Source organism: Aspergillus homomorphus (assembly GCF_003184865.1).
Source record: "Aspergillus homomorphus CBS 101889 unplaced genomic scaffold BO97scaffold_20, whole genome shotgun sequence".
NCBI lineage: Eukaryota > Fungi > Ascomycota > Eurotiomycetes > Eurotiales > Aspergillaceae > Aspergillus > Aspergillus homomorphus.
Window position 1 is genome coordinate 52771 of NW_020291906.1, and position 14298 is coordinate 67068.

Sequence of the window (14298 nt, forward strand, 5' to 3'; positions counted from 1 at the left end):
AATATTCACCTTCAGCTCCTTAACCGCCACATCCAGCGTCTCTTTCTCCCAGCCCACCAGCGTCCCAAACGGCAAAACCTTCTCCGCGCCATGCTTCCTCAAGGACAGTCCTCACCACAAAGAAATCAAGGCCCAGCTCCTTCGCAGTCTCCTTTTCTCCCTCAATACCCGGCAGATAAACAAAGGCTTCCTCGGTGACAGGATTCTCACCCTTCAATCCCGCCAAAACAGCCTTGACAAACCTAAACCGAGCGTACGCCATGCATGTCGTGGCGCTACCAGCACCCTGTTTACTCTTGACGATCCCGTCGCCTCCGAATGGGACGTCTGAATACGTACACGATCAAGAAAGTTGTTCTACACAGAAGCAACGGGTGGGAAGTGACGTACGGTGGAGTTGACGGGCTTGGTCACTATGCAGGAGATTGCATTGGGGCTGGGGTGGTCGCGATGGCCTGGAAGATGTCGCGGATGATCCTGGCGTTGGTCTGGCATTTTGGTTAGTCTGTAAACGGTGTGGATTGTGCGGATTGGAGGGGGAGTGTTCACCTTGAATAGATCTGCGCGTTGGGTGTTGGCATCTTTTTCTTTAGTGGGGGGAGGGGACAGTATACGCACCGTCTCTTGTCATGCCGGGCTTGCGTGCTATGCCGGCCGTCACGACGACGATGTCTGCGTTGCTGAGAGCTTTCTCTAGCCCCGAGTCGGCGGGGAGATGGCCTGTCACTTCGGCTTTGGTGTCGATGTGGATGAGGTCTGTGGCGATGCCTGGGACATGGACCAGGTCGTATAGCGCGATCTCGTCGAAAGGTCGCTCTGTGGACTGGAGGGTTAGTCAGATTGGAGACTGCATCGAGAGACTCATGATATGCTGACCACTAACTGGTTTGCAGAGAAGACTCGGAGGCGTGCCGATTTGGCCGGCGGCGCCAATTATGGAGGTACTGGTCGAGGATTCAAGCAGGGAACAAGCATGAAGGCGACAAAGCTTGGTTGAATCTTTCCTGACATCCTTGGCAAACTCACTTTCTGTCTTTGAGGTACTCACTAAAACTAGGATTCAATTGAATTGGGTTGAGTATAAAGTGTACTCAGACTTCTCAGAACGCCGTGTATACTTGGATTGAGAATACTAAGGTCAGTAAATGATCGAAAGAGTTTCAATCAACACATAGCGTGGAACATTTGAAAATAACTTGCATGCAACTACAAGAACTAAATGACCAGCGGTAGAGTTAGGCTCTGCTAATGCGGGTTTGCTCTTGGATCTAAGCCGGTGCACTCTGGGATTCGGCGTGGATCCCAGCAATGCAGAGGTCAGAAACAAAATTTGACACCCGTGGAGATATTCGTTAATATTCCAATGCCAGGCTTGGCAGAGACTTTAATGCTGACTTTGTCAGAAGATCTCCCTAACTCAGTTACACACTTATTGACCGTCTGAGTCCGAACACGAAAGCTTACCTTGCATAGTCACGTGGTTTACCTTCTTTGGAGCGACGTGCGCCTCACATCCCCTGAATTACACATCTCCTCGAACCGATATATCGCCCACCTCCAAGAGCTCGTGCGAAGAATGCCCCTACAACTGTCCTACGACGATGTTGCGTGGGAGAAAAGCGAAGCAATTGCCGATTGGTGGATTCGCCAGTTTCTCGACCCCGAGATTGGACATGGAACCTATCGGCGACTTCTTGGTCCGACACCACCGTCCTGGTGATCCTGTCGAGTTCAGCTTACTGGACAAGGGCGCATACAACATCTCCTTCCAGATGAAGTACAAAAACGCTAACAACGCGATAATTTCCTCAACCTGGTGCGACCATGTTTCCGGAAGAGAAAGTCCGGAATGAAGTCGCTACCATGCGGTACATTTACGATCAAACCTCAATCCCTGTTCCTTTTGTCCACCACTGGGGCACAAAGAAAAAAAGTCCTCTTGAACTCAGTCCATTCATTATCATGGACTTTATTGATCACGAGACCAACATGTACGATGCTCTTAACACGCCTGGATGCCCAAGAGCAGAGCGTGGAATTCTTGACCCAGAGATCAGCGAGACAAAACTAGAGGCTCCTTTACGGAGAGGCTGCAAAGACTCTGCTTCAGCTATCTCGACTCTCTCTACCCCGTATAGGGTCTCTCGAACAGGTTGACGACTTCACCTGGGCCGTGACGAAACGGCCTTTATCAATCCCTATGTATACGCTTGTCGAACTGGGATCTTTACCCCAGTCGAAACTCCCAACCACGACATTCGATACCACCTCCTCGTACTTCGAGGCCCTAGCGGAGCTCCACATCACTCACCTCGTACACCAGCGGAATGATGCAATCGACTCCCCCGACGACTGTCGACGCAAGCTTGTGGCTCGCTATCTCTTCCGCAAACTCGCCCGAAAACGTCGCCTGACAAAGCACTTGGCGTCCTTCGATGGAGGCCCGTTTAAGCTTTGGTGCGACGACTTCCGCTCAGCCAACATCCTTCTGAGCAGGGAGCTGGAGGTTGTCGGCGTTGTGGACTGGGAATTCACATATGCCGCCCCGGTTGAATATTCGTTTGGGCCGCCATGGTGGCTTCTGATTGAGAAACCTGAGTACTGGCCTCGAGGTCTTGATGACTGGTGTAGCGAGTACGAAAGACGGCTCCAAACCTTTCTGCGAGCAATGCACCAGCGAGAGGATAAGGCGATCGAACAGGGCTGGCTGGAGAGTACGCAGCGGCTCTCGGGCCCGATGGGGGAGAGCTGGGCCAGTGGGGACATCTGGATCGCTTATGCCGCCAGGAATAATTTCGCTTCTGACTTGGTGTATTGGCGCAAGATTGATCAGCGGTTCTTCGGGTCAACTGCTTCCGATGCCCCAATTGATGATGTCTGGAAGCAGAGGCTTGAGCTTTTGGAGCCTGACGAGAGGGTTGCTATCGAAAAAACTGTGGCGATCAAGCTCAAAGAGATGAAGACTCGGGAGTTGGTTTGGGACCCGAATGATTATACCAAGGAGGCCGTAGAGAAGATCTTTGGGAGAAAGCCTGCGTGTAATTAATTCCGTATTCATACACAATTGGTAAGCTCAAATGTGTTTTGGGGGTCTTTTTTCTTTCTTTCTTTCTTTCTCTTTTTTCTTTTGGATAGGGTATTTCTTCACTCAAGCACATACATACCTCACTGTAAAAAGCGGTTTTCATCAAGGAGATGAAATGTGCATTGGCTACACTTATTCCCAATTAAGCTACATGCTTTGGGACATATTAACGCTCAGGCCATACAAGTATCGACTACAAATACTGTGTCCTGTTTACCCTCGGTTGACTCCTTTAAATTAGAAGGCTGAGTGCAACAGAGGCATGCAACGCGCGAATTATAAGATTATCTTCTTGATTATCTTTTTAAGTACCTCCTACTAAGCTAGTAAGTAAGCAAGTATGTAAATAAGTAAGTAAGGTCTCTTACCAAGCACCTCCCACCAAGTAAGTAAGTAAGCAAGCAAAGCCTTTTACCAAGTACGTCCCACCAAGTAAGTAAGTAAGTAAGTAAGTAAGTAAGTAAGTAAGCAAACAAGCAAGCAAGCGAGTAAGTGAGTAAGTGAGTAAGCAAGCAAGTAAGTGAACAAGTAAGCGAGTAAGCAAGCAAGTACAAGTAAGCAAGCAAGTAAGTAAACAAGCAAATACAGTAGTTAGTTAACTAACTAACATAATCGTTAAGCGAGTGGTCCATGTAGGCGAGTGGCCCAGCCCCGTATTCCATATAAAGTAGCTATTATAAAAAGCTAAATATCTCAACCATTTCTTATAAATTTCTTGTAAAACTTAGGATTAAGCTTAATATTATTATGATTATCTAGTATAGCCTAGAGAAAACCTGATATATATCTTAATTGCCTAAATATATATATATATATATTTTGAGTATTTTTTGTAATTTAATATAAATTCTAAATATTTCAAGAAAAATGATTTTCTAGTCTTTAGAAATAATACTATATATAGAGAATATACTTAAATAACATATATTCAAGTTTTATATTCTTAAGTATTGTAGTTGTTGAGATATTCAGCTTTTAATAATAACTATTTTATAAGGAATACGGAGTTGGGCCACTCGCCTACATGGACCACTCGCTTAATGTAATCGGTAAGCGAGTGGCGCGTGTAAGTGAGCGGCGCAGAACTGTATTTAGTATTAAATCTAGATATTTTAAACTTATATAATTCAAGAACAAGAATACCTCAAAATTTTAAATAAATACATTATAGAAGTAAGTAAGTTAATTCTCTATAAATCTTATTTAAAAATATCTATATCTTTTTTTAAAGAAGTTATTCTAGAAAAAGAATAAAATACGAAAGATACACTGTATTTCTCTGTATTAAGTCTTATTAAGCTTTAAACTAGAGATCCTTGATATGAGTATTAATTTATAGCTATTTAAAGCTGTATATAAGATTATATAGAATAATATCCAGAATTGGTAGAGATATAAGGGATTGAAAATTGCTCTTTTATATGGGAAATACAGCGCGCCGCTGGCTTACACGCGCCACTCGCTTACCGATTACGTTACCGATTACGTTAACGTAATCGGTAAGCGAGTGGTCCATGTAGGCGAGTGGCCCATCTCCGTATTCCATACAAAATAGCTAGTTTCCAAAGCTAAATATCGCAATAACCATAATACTTGAGAGATTAAGTCTATACTATATAAATATTAAGTATATTTTTTATATAAAATATCTTTTTTAGAAGCTCAAAGTTAATAATCTTAATATAATCAAAGAACTATCTTAAAATATATATGTTACCAAAAATACATATAAATTTAGGTAATTAAGATATATTAGAGATTATCTCTTGAAGAGTATAGATTAGTATGATAATCAGAATCTATAGAACAAATTCTATAAGGTTTCAATAGGAAATGGTTGAGATATAAAAAATGATTTTATATGGAATACAGGGGTGGACCACTCGCCTACATGGACCACTCGCTTACCGATTACATTAAGGCTTCTTACTAAGCACCTCAACCCCCCCCAAACCGGCCCGAGCTGGCTGACGCGGTAAATAGTAGCAGAAATCAAGTCACATGTCTCCTTGTGCCAAGTCTTCCTATAGCCAATCAGAGACCTAATTGCCAACCAATTAGAGGTCTTAGTGCCAGCTAATCGGAACCGAATACAGTTCAGGAGTCCTCCAGGGGACAGGACCTAGCATAGGGCTCCACGCTTACGCGCGTCGCAATCATATACCTTCCAAGCCCTTCGCTCACTCCGACAACCTCATCGTGATCAGCGGCGGCTCTTCCTTGAAGCGATTGATAATCTCCGCAAAGACCGCGAAGGCTGGCCGGGCATAGGTCTTCTTCCCATCACAGCCAAACATGACGGCATAAACCGACATGTTGCCCGTATCGATGATCCAGGCCCCGCTGTCTGCTTTTCTTCCTGATGAGGACAGGGCATACATGCGGCCGACGGGTTGCACGTCAATCGCTTTGAGCTTGCGAGTCTCAGTCCTCAGCAGATGGTGATGGAGTGTCACTCGCAATCGGCCTTCGGGGATAATACCAGACGAGATATAGTGTAAACGCGTCGTGTTCTCAAGGTGCACCGCTTGGCGGTCGAGCTGGACTAGGACCCAATTACCATCACAATGCCAGTATCGCGGATTTGGCGCGAAGGAGCCTGGCACTTGGGGGATTACCCCAATCCGCTGGCCGGTGTGGTACTCGTAAGCCTCGATTGCGAAGAACGAGTATAAGTCTGGGCAGCTGATGTGGTACGACTGGTGGGAGGAAACACTGGAAATGGGCGCGAAGAGGGCTTCCTCGCTCCGCTCATCTACCACTGGAGTCTTCGGCTCTCTGTAGACGTCATTCTGGTCTGGGTCAATGAGAAAAGGGCGGAGAACAGCCAGACCGTAATGGATGCCGTTAATGAAGAGGATCCCTCCGATGGTTCCTTCTCTCCGCGGATCGCCTTTCTCGCCGACGTAAAATCGCGATCCGCAGATGCCGGGGGCCATTTTGGGGACTGCCCTTGATCTGATTTGATGTGCAATACGCACTTGATCTGACTGGCGGAGACTGGTGGCGAGTCATGCTTTTATCTCTGTTTTGTTTCTTTGTACCTAGACATAGTATGACTTGGATTCCATTCATTGTATGCGTGTTGAAATGTTCCACTACGATGCTTTAAGGCCTTATCAAAGGCGATACATTACTCTGAGGTTCCGTATGCCGATCTCAAGGTTCTTTTCTTTGATCCAGGTCAAAAGCTGGCCATTGTTAAGTATTCTTCTGGAAGACCGAGCAGAATACCCAATCGAGAAAGGCTGACGGCAGACGGGAATCCTTGAAGGGCGCAACTGCTGCGCCTCAATTCTCCGCCTAAAATCTTCAAGTTGATCTCAGGGCTAAGCTCGTGCAAGGTTTTTTTTGACGTCTTGGAAGGTTTAGCACAGACTCACATCGTTTAGGAGGCTGGCGGTCCGAGTGCTTTGTCGTACTGACCAAGTTTAGCCGTCGAATGTGCTTATCTCGGTATCGCTCTGGTTACCCCATTCGGTCGCAACAACATTACCACTGCAGCTATCAACAATATGACAATGTGAGCGATGGTTTCGATTATTGCTAAGATAGGGGTATTTAATTCTCGGATGCGAGCGAGAGGTTGATGAGCCCAAGACACCTCACTGAACATAATTCACCAGACAACAAATCTGCTACATTGACTATTTCCTGGTTCTCATAGTTAATCACACCTGTTTCTCCTTCTTTAACTACTACAACCTCTGAAATATCATTCCGACCGAATCATGTGTCTTCTCCTCCACTTTCTTATGAAGAAACGGTCTCGCTCAGGCAAACAAGACCCGGCGCCCGCACACCCCCGCCCAGTTAGGGCTGAGCGCGAAATGGCATCGAGCCGCAACCCCCAACAAGAAGTCCCGCTTTCATCGCCAGAGAGACGAACTAGCACTGAGGTAGGGCTGTTCAGTCTTCATCTGAATCAACACTAATGATGCACCAACAGTCGACCTGCCGTCCGCACCTATCTTTGTGGAATGTCATGAGCAAGGGATAGAGCTAGAACTTTATATGTACAGTCTACAGATCAAAGCAGTGATGACACGAGCATAGATAGAATAATATATCCTAGATCGTCACTCCATTCCCTTGTATTCAAGAACATAAACCTTTTCCTACTTCCCAACCACCTGTGTCGAAGTCTGCGTATCGGGTCCACAGGCTGGCTTCTTGTGAGGGCTGGCGGTGATGAGGCGCACGTGGTAGCCTGTGCGCATTGGGGGGCGGGTGGGGGGGAAAGTCGAAGCCAATGAAGCCTATTGCGCCGGTTACGAGGACGAGCGGGTGATCATGGTTTTGTGGATGGATGTTGGCCAGGTATTGGACTTGTACCCCATTCGGTATGTAGTACGATGTAGTCGGGCAGTGTGCGTATTCCGCCCTAGAAAACTTTGTTCACTAATCATCTCGTATAGACAGTAGCACCGAAAGATTCACTAATCATAACCTAAAACCAATCACCTGACACCAATGTTTACGGATCGGAATAGATCACTAATCTGAATGATCGTCCATAGTAACTTTCTCAATAAACCCACCTAACTTCCACACCTCGATAAAGACCCCATCCCACCCCACAATCCAGCCCTACCGCCGCTCCACTCCCGAAACCTCAAGCACAGGTTCCACCCTCAATCTACAGTACGCTACGAACCACCTCAACCACATCCCATCCACCAACCCAGAACACAAGCGAAAGCGAATACAAGATGCCTCTCTGGCAAATCTACCACCAACGCGGGACCTTCCAAACCGCATCCGAGAAATCCGCTCTCGCTGCCGCCATAACAACCCTGTACACTACCCTCGGTCTCCCGGCCTTCTACGTGGTGGTGCAGTTCCATCAGCTGGACGTGGAAGACCTCTTCATCGGCGGGGCACTCGCCACAGACCAGGAACCCTTCGTCCGGATCGTCATCACGCACATCGCCATCCGGCTGCCGGACGCCGATGAAGCGTATCTCCGGACTACCGTGGGAATCAACGAGGTGTTGAAAACCCATGTTTTGGATAAAGGATATGGGGTTGAGTATCATGTTGACGAGACGGAGCGGCGGTTATGGCGGATTAATGGGATGGTGCCACCTCAGTGGCGGAGTGAAGAGGAGAAGGTGTGGGTGAGGGAGAGTCGGGCCGTGGAGTATCCGGGGGCGTTTCCTGAGGGGGAGGGAGGTTTGTGATTTGGGAGTATTATAGGAGGGAGGAAGGGAGGCAATGGTTTGATGGAAGACATGGTCTGTTTTATTGTTGTCTTCTATCTATCTAACGTCTTGTTCGTGTAGTCATAATCTTCTCTCATCATCTCCTCTTCGATCTGTACACTCGCTCTACTTGCGGAAGGCTACCGGTTCCGGCAGGGTGGCCGGGGTGTCGTTGCGGGCGCGTGTCTGGATCAGATGGTCGAAGGACGCTGCGTACTCGACCCGCGGCGTGAAAGGCTCGAAGTCCCACAGGTAGCCGAGCGTGCGCAGGATGGACGACGCCGAGTACGACACCGTCTCGCCCTCGATGTCTGTGCCCTTCTGCTCGACGTATCCCTTCCCGACCCACGGCGAGATCAGCAGGGTTGGAATCCGGCCGCCCAGACGGTTGAAAGGGAAGGTGTACTTCTCGCCGCTGGGGGTGGTGGCCGTGTAGGCCAGACTGTCTGGCGCAGGGGCCAAGGGGGGTGGCACGTGGTCGTGGAAGCCCCCGGTCTCGTCGAAACTGAGGATGAACAGCGTGTCCGACCACTGGGGTCCGTTGCGCAGAGCCTCGTAGACCTTCTTGATCAGCTTCTCGCCGTCCGAGATGAGGCCGCTGGGGTGCATCGAGTTGGTGCCCACGCCGCAGCAAGAGGGATTGAGGTAGGTGAACTCGGTCAGGTTGCCTGCCGCGGCGTCCGTGTAGAACTGCTCCAGCGGTTGGACCTGGCTGGTGCGGTCGGCCGTGTAGGTCCAGTCGTAGAACTCAGCATCCGGGCCCGTGCCGCCCGCCGTATCGTAGTAGTTGATCCAGCTGTGGTCCATCTCGCTCAGCTGCTGGAAGATGGACCGCTGAGGGAATGCGTGCTCGTTGAAAGCATTGTCGTTGCTGCCATGGCCGTATGAGGTACCCGAGGTCAGAGCTGCCCGGTTGGGGTCGGTGGGCTGTGCGATAGTCAGTCTCGATGCAATTGGGGCAATGTAGCAATGTGAGTTACTTACGCCCGGAATGTCGGAGTGCCAGTGATTGAAGACGACGTAGTTCTGCACCAGCTGGGTGAGGACTGGCACTTGGTCCTCGGTGTAGTAATTCATGACCTGGGTGGAAAGTTGCGTGCGGTTGGCCTTGGCACCGTAGATCCGCAATTGCTCGTGAACGAAGCCCTTCTGGCTGGGAGTCAACTTGCCCGACGCAATCGCTTCGTTGTCGGGAGTGAATGTGCCGTAGAACTCAATGTTGTTGCCGTACACTGCGTGGTCAGGGTCGTCGGTGACCGAGTCGTAGTCGTGGGCCGCGCTGCAGACGGTGCCCTCGGCTGGGTTGCTCACGTTGTAAGGGTTGCAGAAGGGCCCGTTGTTGATCGGGTTCTCAAGTCCCTTGATTGTTTGTCCGCCTAGCAGGTTATCGACAGAGCGATTCTCCATGACCAGCACCACAACATTTTTGATCTTGTCTTTGAGGTTGCTGATCGAGGCTTGTGAGTGGGCGTGCCGCGAGGCAGCGCCGGGCAACGCTGAAGCAGCGGCCGCAAAGGCCAGGAGACCGACTAAGGCGCTGGGATGCATGGTATTAGATGTATGATACTGATGGCAGTGGCAATGAAGGATAAGAGGACTCGATCCTTGCTATTTATCCCCCGAGGACCCCATTCTGACGAGCAGACTCCGGCTGTTCCCCATGATGCTCCCACGTGCCCGCCTGGCACGAATGATTGAAGCCCTCATCGCACCTGCACCTTTCGAGCGACTATCATACCACCACGCGAAGACGCCAACTGGTTGAGGAAGGTGTCAATCCCGTTGACAGACAGCCCTGACACCAATAGCAGAAATGATGATGACCACGAGCGCCGCCAGAAGCGAGTCCAGCCGATGTCCCTGAGGATCCCTGCCGTTTCGATGCAGAAGATCGGCAATCCCGTGGGTGTCCCAAGATTGCGCATTGGCCGGAAGAAGCAGGCCGGGTGGATGCATCTTGCCAAGAAATTGATTAGATTAAAGGTGCCAAGATGAGGAGAAGCTTGAGTTGAATGGGCTAGAATATGTACATGTGGAGGTGGATGTGGAGTCAGGGCAGTCTACTGTGTTGTTGCATCAAAACCAATCTTCTTCGCGCCATTGACCACCATGTATTCTCCGTGTTCTGGTTTGTTCGTTGCGAGATCCCACGGCATCAATTTTGAAGTTATCCCAGGTGTCCTGTTTCTAGCAATTGGCTATTATCTCAAGGGATAAAAAATGGAAAAATAGATAGTTTTCAGGGCTGATGGCTTGGCTGAGTAATCAAGTACCCCGCACCCAATTTTTGGTGCAACGAAAACAAACCCAACTTTTCTGTCATACTCTAATTTCGACGGTCCAAAAAGGTAAGGCGACGCAGATCGAAGCAGAAGCAAGAGTCAAACACAATTGAGACCCAGATACTGACCATCCACCCAAACCTTCCATTCACTACTCTCTCAATATCACTGCCAATAGGCCCCTCACCAAGCAAGCACCCCAGCCGGAAATGCTCACTTAAACCCCAGCTGCTGGTCGATCACCTCGCTCACTTGCTCTTCCATTCCCCTGAACTTCAATCCTAGCTCCTTTTCGACCTTTGACGTGTCGAGTACATAGCTCGTTCCTTCTCTCGGCTCCAGTTCAATCCCCACTTCGGGATATCGCACACGAACAAAAGCCGCAACATCTGCCCACGACCGGGGCGGTGCCGCCAAGAGATATGATTGCAACCCCTGTATGGAGCTGTCCAAGACCTTGACATGTGCTGTAGACACATCCTTGACGTGCACGCCCCGAAACTGGCCAGCAAACAGCTTCCCGGTCGTGATCGCCTGATATAGCATGCCGCAAGTGCCTCCCAGCTGGTCGGCTGATTCTTGCGCATGATTGTGGCCGAACACAAAGACCGGGTGGAGAGTCACCACATCGAAGTGTGGATGATGGTCACGCACAAAGTCCAGGGTTGCCTTATAAGACGCGATCTTGCTGGCGTGATATTGCTCCATTGGGCTCAGGGAAGCAACCTGCCCTGCCTCGACGTCTTGGACCTCGGTTGTTTCTGTCAAATGTCGTGTTAGTATAGACTAACAGTTAAGGTAGGTCTGTCGATATTCACCCACCCCTTACCACTGACCCATCTGGAGCTCCTCCCAGTGGGATGAACGACACTACCGAGGCCGTTACGACGATCTTCTTGATGCTGGACACCTTCAGCGCGGAATGCAGAATCGAAACGGTCCCTTGGACAGCTGGAGCCAGAAGATCGCTGTCCCCCGCGCCTGGCAGTGGAGAGGCAAGATGCAAGGCATAGTCCACGCCGTGCAGTGGCTCGTCGAAGCATCCATCCGCAGTCAAGTCCGGAATCACAGCAAACTCTAACTGCTCGACGTGTGAGGCATAGACTCGCTCGAGTTTGGCCTTCTGCTCAGCACGACGGATAACCAGCCGCACACGGTAACCGGCTTGCAGTACGTCCCAGACCACCTGAGACCCGATGAATCCCGTAGCACCAGTAATCAGAACACAAGCCATTGGATGCGAACAGAGAGATTTGAGGTTATATCAATTGAAGTCGATGTAGCTACAACCATCTGCTGGGCTCTTGGACAGATATAAGGGCAGATACGATGATTGAGCTTACAAATAGACAGCGGAGTTCTTTGTATAGACGCAATCAGGGAACCGACGGGATTAGTGATCAGTTCCTCGGCTTACTGCTATACTGTAGCTCGATTGGGTCCCAGCATGATTTAAGGTATTTTGGCCCCACTCACCAACGGCATTTACGAGCTGCAGTCGGCTTTCTATACGAACCTTACGAGGAGCTATCTATCAGTCATCACTAGAGGCGCCTTTGTGCTTGATAACTATTATGCTCGGAGTGGACATCTTGGCGGAATGACATCATCATCCGCTGCTCTGTTTCCCTCGCTAATCAGATTGTAAGATTTCATTCATCTATACACCTTTCATCGACCTAACGGGGACTATATGCGACATAGATTTGCATATGCTCTTGTGCCTCGCTGATCCTCATGCGGCTGACTTGAGAAGGGCCTTCCGCTGACTCGACCGGGTTCATTTCTTGAAGAGGGTCAGGAATATATATATGTTACGAGAAGGAGTAACTTGCACCCTAAACACACTCCAAGCAGTTCCATTTGATGCCAACTAAGTGTGACAGTCTACACAAGGTACTGGATAATCAGATCCGTAATAGAAGGTCGCACAATTCTTGGTGATTGCCGCGACATCACCAGACCGCTTTCTCACAATACGTAGGTCGCTGCTTTGTTGATGCCTACTTGGTCAGGCTGCAACCAGGCTCCCACTGCGAGACACAGAATGTCCCGATCGGGACTAGCGGACAAAGGCGGAAGTTCCCCTGATTTCTATTTTTATCTTCGTCCACTCTTACTCTCTCACTCTCTCTTCTCTCTTCTTCTCTCGTGTCAACACTCCACATGGCAGACTTGTGAACACACCACTATCTGATGCTAAATGACGCCTTGTGGTGACAGCCGTCTACCGATTATCTGTTGACCATCTCAGCACAGGAAGAATGCCCCCATGATTCTCCCTCTCGCGACCTCCAAGGCCGGTCCCCGCTGGGTCCCCCGCCGCCGATATGGGTTCCGCCGACGCGTCGGGCTCCTCCTGGGCCTTGGCCTAGCCATCTGGACAATGCTCCAAGTCCTCGCTGTTCACCACCGTATCGCCATCGCCGATGCCCGTCCACCTCCCCCGCCGCCCTCCGAGCGCATCTTCATTGCCAGCACTCATTGGAACAACGAGCGCATCCTCCGCAGCCATTGGAACGACGCGGTCGTCGATCTGGTCCAGACCCTCGGCTCGGACAAGGTTTTTGTGAGCGTGCTGGAAAGTGGAAGCTGGGATGACAGCAAGGGAGCTCTGCGCGAGCTGGACACGAGACTAGATCGACTTGGCGTGCGACGCAACATCACGCTGTCCGACAGAACACATCAGGATGAAATCTCCGCGGCGCCCGGGCGCGATGGCTGGATTGAGACCCCGCGGGGGCGGACGGAGCTCCGACGCATTCCATATTTGGCCCGGCTCCGCAATTGGACCCTGCAACCGCTGGAAGACTTGGCTCGCCAGGGGATTACCTTTGACAAAGTGCTTTTCTTGAATGATGTCGTCTTCACGGTATGATCAATCCCAGTCCCTGCAGGAACTGTTGATGTTCGGCTGATGGCAGAGGTTCCCAGATCGACGATGTAGCGACTTTGCTGCAGACCAACAACGGGATCTACGGAGCTGCTTGCTCCCTAGACTTCTCAAAGCCTCCTCTTTACTACGATACCTTCGCATTGCGTGACTCTCTAGGTGATGAACATGTCATGCAGACCTGGCCGTACTTCCGCTCTGCCGCCTCCCGCAACGCGCTCATGAACATGGAGCCAGTGCCCGTTAGGAGCTGCTGGAATGGGATGGGTAGGTGACTTACCCTCTTTTAGTGTGTTCATTACTGACTCTGGCAGTGGCCATGCCCGCCGCGCCCTTTGTATCTGCTACACCGCTGCGGTTCCGTGCAGTTCCAGACTCTCTGGCTCTTTCCCACCTCGAAGGATCTGAATGCTGTCTCATTCACGCCGATAACCCCCTGTCGCAGGCACACGGAGTTTACCTCAATCCTCATGTTCGCGTGGGATATAATCCAGAAGCATATGCGGCTGTGCATCCAGCGCGGGCGTGGCTATCCAGGCAAAGCATCGCTCTAGCACTCTGGAAGAATCGAATCCGACGCTGGACGACCACCTCCTACTTCAAGATGCAGGTCGTCCGCAGTCGTGTCGCGAGGTGGGAGAACGCCCACCCGGAGCAGCAGGAAAGTGGTGATTTCTGCTTGATTAATGAAATGCAGGTCTTAGTAGCCAATGGCTGGGCGCATGTATGAGAGTGCAGCGTCATTCCCTGACTTTTAGACGAGATATTTCAAACCTAAGCTCGGCTTTTAAGTCTGAGAAGCGAACCCTTTCATAACTGATACGTCGATAGCAA

At 50.1% G+C, this 14298-nt stretch overlaps 7 protein-coding genes across 7 annotated transcripts; 3 read left to right on the forward strand and 4 right to left on the reverse strand.

The window, feature by feature from the left end:
* Window positions 1-19: 19 nt before the first annotated feature.
* Window positions 20-1471, reverse strand: BO97DRAFT_425073 (uncharacterized protein; the record flags this gene model as incomplete). Its single annotated transcript, XM_025697031.1, has 4 exons — window positions 20-327; window positions 387-488; window positions 619-816; window positions 1465-1471. 4 exons carry the CDS (start codon window positions 1469-1471, stop codon window positions 20-22), a joined length of 615 nt encoding a protein of 204 aa, XP_025550927.1.
* A 353-nt stretch (window positions 1472-1824) lies between these two features.
* On the forward strand, window positions 1825-3046 carry BO97DRAFT_470677 (uncharacterized protein; the record flags this gene model as incomplete). The annotated part of the gene is made up of 2 exons (XM_025699968.1): window positions 1825-2032; window positions 2088-3046. 2 exons carry the CDS (start codon window positions 1825-1827, stop codon window positions 3044-3046), a joined length of 1167 nt encoding a protein of 388 aa, XP_025550928.1.
* A 1594-nt stretch (window positions 3047-4640) lies between these two features.
* BO97DRAFT_414717 (uncharacterized protein) lies at window positions 4641-6024 on the reverse strand (the record flags this gene model as incomplete). The annotated part of the gene is made up of 3 exons (XM_025696359.1): window positions 4641-4697; window positions 5016-5127; window positions 5270-6024. 3 exons carry the CDS (start codon window positions 6022-6024, stop codon window positions 4641-4643), a joined length of 924 nt encoding a protein of 307 aa, XP_025550929.1.
* Window positions 6025-7638: 1614 nt separating this feature from the next.
* BO97DRAFT_405857 (tautomerase family protein) lies at window positions 7639-8386 on the forward strand. The gene has a single exon (XM_025695291.1). The coding sequence runs from the start codon at window positions 7798-7800 to the stop codon at window positions 8266-8268; it is 471 nt and encodes a 156-aa protein (XP_025550930.1). The 5' UTR covers window positions 7639-7797; the 3' UTR covers window positions 8269-8386.
* On the reverse strand, window positions 8377-9837 carry BO97DRAFT_453342 (phosphoesterase superfamily protein; the record flags this gene model as incomplete). The annotated part of the gene is made up of 2 exons (XM_025699064.1): window positions 8377-9216; window positions 9274-9837. 2 exons carry the CDS (start codon window positions 9835-9837, stop codon window positions 8416-8418), a joined length of 1365 nt encoding a protein of 454 aa, XP_025550931.1. The 3' UTR covers window positions 8377-8415.
* A 794-nt stretch (window positions 9838-10631) lies between these two features.
* On the reverse strand, window positions 10632-11829 carry BO97DRAFT_470679 (putative 3-beta hydroxysteroid dehydrogenase/isomerase). Its single transcript, XM_025699969.1, has 2 exons — window positions 11394-11829; window positions 10632-11332 (listed from the first exon to the last, which is right to left on the reverse strand). Exons 1-2 carry the CDS (start codon window positions 11803-11805, stop codon window positions 10785-10787), a joined length of 960 nt encoding a protein of 319 aa, XP_025550932.1. The 5' UTR covers window positions 11806-11829; the 3' UTR covers window positions 10632-10784.
* Window positions 11830-12843: 1014 nt separating this feature from the next.
* On the forward strand, window positions 12844-14194 carry BO97DRAFT_425079 (glycosyltransferase family 69 protein; the record flags this gene model as incomplete). The annotated part of the gene is made up of 3 exons (XM_025697032.1): window positions 12844-13443; window positions 13506-13731; window positions 13779-14194. The coding sequence occupies 3 exons, from the start codon at window positions 12844-12846 to the stop codon at window positions 14192-14194; spliced, it is 1242 nt and encodes a 413-aa protein (XP_025550933.1).
* Window positions 14195-14298: the final 104 nt, after the last annotated feature.

Coding starts and splice junctions, on each gene's coding strand:
- BO97DRAFT_405857 (XM_025695291.1), top strand. CDS start 7,798: ATGCCTCTCTGGCAAATCTACCACCAACGCGGGACCTTCCAAACCGCA.
- BO97DRAFT_470679 (XM_025699969.1), bottom strand. CDS start 11,805: ATGGCTTGTGTTCTGATTACTGGTGCTACGGGATTCATCGGGTCTCAG. Junction 11,333..11,393: donor AGATGGGTCAGTGGTAAGGG/GTGGGTGAATAT, acceptor GACATTTGACAG/AAACAACCGAGGTCCAAGAC.